Source organism: Vicugna pacos, chromosome 11 (assembly GCF_048564905.1).
Source record: "Vicugna pacos chromosome 11, VicPac4, whole genome shotgun sequence".
Lineage (NCBI taxonomy): Eukaryota > Metazoa > Chordata > Mammalia > Artiodactyla > Camelidae > Vicugna > Vicugna pacos.
The window spans coordinates 102,070,686-102,076,528 of NC_132997.1; the positions used below are offsets into that span (position 1 = coordinate 102,070,686).

Genomic DNA, 5,843 nt, shown 5'->3' on the forward strand with positions numbered 1-5,843 from the left:
ACGCACGCATCCCACCGAGTCACCCCGAGGGAGAAGCCAGACAAAAGGGTGCGCTGCAGTCCATTCGGGAAGTTCTGCCAAGTGCAGGCTGATCTGCCGTGAGGAGGCAGACCAGTGGGCGCGGGGCAGGAGGCGGCCCGCTGATGGAGGTGCTGGTTCTCCCCACCCCGTGAGACTCAGTTCAAGAACCTGCAGCCTCTCAGGCCTCCTTTAGGAAGGTCCTTTGCCTGAGCCCCGGGCATCCTCCTGTCCTTTACCCACCCCCCCACCCCCGTCTGCAGAACTGCTCAGGCTTGTGCGTATTCAGTAGGCGCTCAACCACTAGAGCGAGGGAACACAGGCCTGGGCGCCCCACGTAGCTCAAGCCTGTGCTTCAGCTCCAGGGTTCCCAGACCAGCCCTGTCACCTGCCCTCCTCCTTTGGGGATGCAGGAACAGCCCATGTCCCCTCTTCAAGGGCCACCTTAGTGTCTGCAGCCCTGGGTGCTGATGCAGAAGCCCCTGCCCCCCTCAGGGTGGCCTAGGCAGCTGAAGTACCCATCTCCAGGCCCCCGGCAGTGTGCTGCATCACCACTGCCCCCATCCAGGCCTCCAGTCCCCCAGTCCCCTTCCCAGGTCCTCTGTGGGGTCTCCCCACATGAGGGTATCTACATGTGTGAGCTCTGGTCCCAAACCCAGGGACCTGCCAAGTCAGGTGGCCCAAACCCATAGGGAGGAGGGAGGCAATACTTCCCACCTGGGGGCTCATCGTGGGCAGGGAAGGGTCTGCTCTCTGGGGACCCAGTAGCCTCCACTGTGCTCGGCGCCAGACAGGCTGTTGTGAGTAAGGACAGAGCTGTTTAAATCTGGATTGAACGTTGGCCAGTCACTACAATTTCCATCAGTTCCACAAATTGGGATCATTTGAGCACCGGACCCAGAGCCCCTGGCCGGACAGGGCAAGGCCGTTCATCTTGCTGCTGGATGTGCTTGCCAGTGGCACTGTTGGGCTCAGGGGCCCAGATTCCTCTCTGGGCAGGGGCGTCTTCAACAGGCCTGGAACAGGGCGTCGGGGGCTAGCACCCCCTTCTTGAGGATGAGGTTTCCGTAAAGGGCCGTCTCCCTGCGTAAGGAGCTGAGCTGAGCGCTAGCTGGGACAGAGAGAGCTGGGTGCCCAGACCCCTGCTCTACCAGCCACCCCACCCACTCTTATCACCCACTGGGCAGGGCCAGGCTCACCCCTTGGGATGTCCCAATCCCTGTGGGACATCTTGTCTCAGCCAGGGCAGGGGCTGAGAGGAGGGTGGCGGGGAGCTCTTGAGGGGGAAGGGGTCGGGCCCCATGCTTGACCCAGATCCAGCTGGACCCAGTAGAACCCAGTGGACTCAGTAGGATCCAACCAGAACTCACCCAGTTGCCACAATAGCAAAAGCCTTTTTGGCTCGCTCATAGAACTCAAACCTCTCTATCTTCGCCAGGGGGCTCTGGAAGGCAAAGGGTGGCATGGTTGAGGGACTCAGGCCCCATCGGACAAGGGGGCTTCTGACCTGCAAGGACTAGGTGGGCAGGAACACAGTGGGCTGTGGTGGGTGAGGCGTTTGCCACGTTTGGTGGCTGCCTCCCTGGGGCCCTTGAATCATCTGAGGAGCTCTGGGTTGTGGGGGAGGGCTGCTGTCCAGGACGGGAGCCCCAGGTCCTCTCTCAGGAATAGCCTGCTCAAGACCTGCCAGTGGGTGGTCCCTGGACAACAAGCCCAGCCCTGTGCAGGGCTGGGGGTGACCTGCAGCACTGGGCGAGGCCTCTGACCACATATGGGGACCAGGGGTTACTCCACTTCCCCCTGTCCCCACCGGGACAGGCTGGGGTGGGTGAGGGCCCCCAGGCAGAGACAGGTAGGTCAGGATCCTGGAAGGGAGGAAGGAGGCTGGGGGCAGAGGTGGCCGTCCCCAGGGCAGGAGCTTGCACAACCATGGTGTGGGGGTTGGGGCACCTGTCTTTCACTTCTCCTGGGCTCCAAGGAGTCACAGAGTCCCCAACCCCTTTCCCAGTGGGGGCCTCAGACTCACCGCACAGCCGGCCCCTAAGAGGATGGACTGATAGCTCCTCCACACGGGGGTCTGCAGGCCCCTCTCCCTGTCGCTGGGCACCAGCTCCATGACGGCAGCCTGAAGATGGAGGGGGTCAGCTTTGCAGCCCACCCACCCCTGCCCTGGGTGCCTCCAGGACCCCCTTGTTGGGTGACAGTTCAGGGCTCCACTGATCAGAGCCTTCAGGGACACATGTCCTCCCCACCATCCAAGGCAGGTGGGCCCCCTGAGCTCTGGCAAAGGGTAAACTGAGACCCAGGGCCGCAACGCAGGCCTCACCGGTTTCTCCACGTAGGTGTCCAGTGGTAGCAGTTTCAGCATGGCTTCCAGGAGCTGAGGGATGCCCAGGCCTGAAGGCAGAGTGTTGGCCTCAGACTCCGGCCCTCTCCCTCGGGCCACCAACAGTGCCACCTGCCCACCTGCCTGTCTACTCTTTCCACACTGGATCTCACTAACTCGGACAGCAAGGATAAACTTGCGCCCAGGACAGATGAGGAGCTCAGGCATCTGCGGCCTGCCTGGTGACACTTATCGAGGTCATGTTGGTGTCATTGTCCCGGCCCTGCCCACCCCACTTCACTCTGTGCCACACAGGTTGTTGTTGGTGATCCCAAACACCCATCTGCCAGGAGAGGCACCTGGGCCTCCTCCTTGACCCTAGAAGGCCTTGGAGATGACCTCCCTGTGATGAGGACAGTGGGGCCTGGAAAGAGGCCCCTTTGCCCAAGGCTGCCTCCAAACCTGTCCCACTTGGCTCCAAGGTCCCCCACTCTCCCGAAAGTTGGTTTCTGATTGCTAAACTAATGCATGCTTCTTGTATAAAATTGGGAAACACAGATCTGATCAAAAGAAAGAATTGGCTGTAATCTTAACCCCGTACAGGAAATCTTCCTGCCGTCTGCTGCTTTTCCCCTGCCGTCTGCTGCTTTTCCCCTGCGTATCTACAAGGTGAGACTTTCCTGTGTATTCGATATGAATCCTAACCGCTTGTTTTGCGGGGTGTGTGTCACCTCCAGGGGCTGCACCATGATTTACTGAGACACCCCTTCTCTTTCAGCATCCTGGCCTTTCCACTGGCCCACCCTGTCCCACCCTCATAGGCAGGACAGCACTCGGGTCTCCTGGCCCAGGGTGTAAACTCAGGCACAGCTGGCTCAGCTCCCTGAGCAGGGGTGGAAGCCAAGGCCTGTGGGTCAGGACCGCTCTGTCTGGGGGGTTGGGTTTACCCCACACTTTACATCTCTGTGCCTTTAGTGGCCTGAACCTTGCAAGGAGAGTTGTGTTCCTGACTCACAGCTTTGCTGGGGGTTGAGGGGAGCATCCAAGTCTTGCCTGAGCCCAGTCCCAGCCCAGGCAGGAAAGGACACTGGTGCCCCTACCCCGTACCCTCTGCCACCCACAGTACCACTAACTCTGCTCCTACCATCACCTCCCAGACCTGGCTCCAGACCCCTCCCAGCCTCACCTCCCACTAGCTCTTGGGAGGTCAGAGGGTCTTAGAGATGGAGTGTGTGGACACCTGGAGCCTTCAGGACCAGGTCACCAGTGTGGGGGTTTCCATAGCAAAGGCTGAACATCTGACCTGGGGTGAGATGGCAGGGGAACCCCTGCTCAGCCAGCCAACAAGGCACAGGCCTCAGTTTCCTCATTTGTAAGAAGTTACTAAGTGGTGTGCAAGATGGAGCAGGAGGCCCCAAGGCTCACTTTCAGGGACTGGAGGCTGCAGGGACGGTCTTGAGGGTCCTGGCACTGGGATTTCCTGGGTCACTAATGGGTGCTTGAGTAATTGGTGGGGGTGGGAGCAGAGATGCAGTTCCTGGGGAGCCCAGAGCCCACCCTCCCCAACCCATCTCAGAAGAAGGTAGCAGCTCACCGTCGGCACGGATCTCCTCTGGGCCACACCTGCAGATGGAGGAGGTGGGGAAGTTCACGTCTGCAAGAACTGAACAGCCGGAGGGATTAGACATCCCAGGTGGGTCCGTGCAGCCCACCCTCCCACCGCGCGGGCAGGCGCACACCCACAGTCAGTGGCCAGACGCGTTAGGCCACGCCCGTTGCCCCTCCCATCCCGTTAGAGTGGAGGCTGAAGGAGAGGGAGCACCAGGTGCAGGAGGAACTGCAGGTGTTACCAGAATGCTGCCCGGAGTCTCGCTCAGCGTCCGGCCAGCAGCCCCCGCCCAAGGCCCACAATCCCAGGAAAAGAGAAACCACTGCAAACGTCAGGGTACAGCCCAGGCGCAGGCGGTTGTGGCCCCTCGGGAGCCGCGTCGGGAAGGGGTTGGAGTATGAGCCGCACAGAGGGCCTGGGGTCAGAGCGTGGACTTCGCCGCTGGGGACCCGGACCCTCGGGCTGGGGGAGGAACTGGACCCGCCGGGACACAATCCCTCCCAGGCCGAGGGCCATCGTCCTCGTGATCGCCCAGCCCTCAGTTTCCTAAAGAAAGCGGGGACGGCCAAACCAGTGGCCTCACCCAGGACCCGGCTCTTCCTGGACGCCAGGAGTCCGTCGCCTCCTGGCCGGGACATCACGTGGGCCAGGACCCGTGCGGGGCCGGGGGCAGCGAGGGAACCGGGAGCCTCGCCCGACTTTTGCCCGATGCAGCGGTCTCCCCGAGCCTCTGCCTCTGCCGCGCTCACCGATCTCGTCTCCGTGCCCCATCCGCGCCAGGGCGTAGAGCAGCTCGGGGGACAGCAGCGCGGGGACGCCCTTCAGCACCACCATGGTCCCGGGGCCTGCGGGGGCCGGGCCGCGGGCGGGGCGGGGCGGGGCCTGGAGGGAGAGGGGCGGGGCTGGTCGGATGGGCGGGGCCTGGAGGGAGGGAGGGCAGCAGGAGAGGGGCGGGGCCCGGGTGAGAAGGCGGGGCCGGAGGGAGAGGGGCCAGAATGGAGGGTGGGCTTGTAGAGGGGCGGGGGCTGGACGGAGGGAGGGAGGGCCGCGGAAGACCCGCGAGCCGCGCGGGGAGGGTCCACCGCGGCGGCCCGAGAACGGGGGGTCACGCGGGCCTAGCCAGGGCGGGGTCGACACCCGCCTGGCCCCCAGGTGGCATTCCTGGGGCCTCGCATCCCTCGCCAGGTCCGAGAGCCGGACGCCAGCGTGTGTTTGTGGTCCGAGGCCCCCCAGCTTCCTCTCTGAGTGAGAGTGTTCTCCCCCGCGCCCCCATTCCGCCCCCAGGCCTCGCCCCCGCCCTCTCCCTCAGGGTCCCTGGTGCCGCGAGGTGGGGAGGAGTGGCTGGCCCCACAGGGCGGACTTACTCCTTCCACCAACACTGTTCCCTCCAGAAGGACCCCTGAGGGCCGGCGGCTGTGCTGAGAGCGCCCCAACCGTGTCTTCCAGGCGGCAGCCTGCTGAGACCCCTCAGGTACCTGGCCAGTGCGCAGCACCCCCGCCCAGGACAGCAGTGCTCTGACGTCGCCTCCCGCCTTCACCTTGGGCCCCTGGAGGTTTGGAATCTGGGATGCACGGCTCTGGGTTAATCCCCCTTCAGAGCTGGGACCGCCTACCACACTGTGCTTCTCTGTCCAGGCGGCTGCCGTCTCCCACGCGCTCCTCACTGGGAGAAGTCTCCCACCACCGCAAGGGGGAGGCCACAGCCTCTCAGCCTCCGGAGCTGAATCGTGATAGTGATTCTTGGGTCTGATCATAGCAGATTGTTTTCCGTAACACTACTGGCGGCACTACTGACTTTCCCTTTCTGGCAAGCACCAGTGAGTGGACCGTCCGGGGTGGACCTTTGTAGCTGCCTCCAAAAGACTATGTGGGACGCAGTGCTGCCTGGCT

At 63.1% G+C, this 5,843-nt stretch overlaps 1 protein-coding gene across 2 annotated transcripts; it reads right to left on the reverse strand.

Annotated features, from left to right (window-relative positions):
* Window positions 1-278: 278 nt before the first annotated feature.
* Window positions 279-5,622, reverse strand: FUOM (fucose mutarotase). 2 transcript variants are annotated; one of them, XM_072972387.1, is made up of 7 exons: window positions 5,318-5,621; window positions 4,703-4,835; window positions 3,939-4,007; window positions 2,345-2,415; window positions 2,045-2,143; window positions 1,389-1,462; window positions 874-1,101 (listed from the first exon to the last, which is right to left on the reverse strand). In XM_072972387.1, exons 2-7 carry the CDS (start codon window positions 4,785-4,787, stop codon window positions 1,026-1,028), a joined length of 474 nt encoding a protein of 157 aa, XP_072828488.1. In that variant the 5' UTR covers window positions 4,788-4,835; window positions 5,318-5,621; the 3' UTR covers window positions 874-1,025. The 2 variants fall into 2 exon arrangements, with proteins under 2 accessions (XP_072828487.1, XP_072828488.1); XM_072972386.1 differs by lacking the exon at window positions 1,389-1,462 and having other exon boundaries at window positions 279-1,101; window positions 5,318-5,622.
* Window positions 5,623-5,843: the final 221 nt, after the last annotated feature.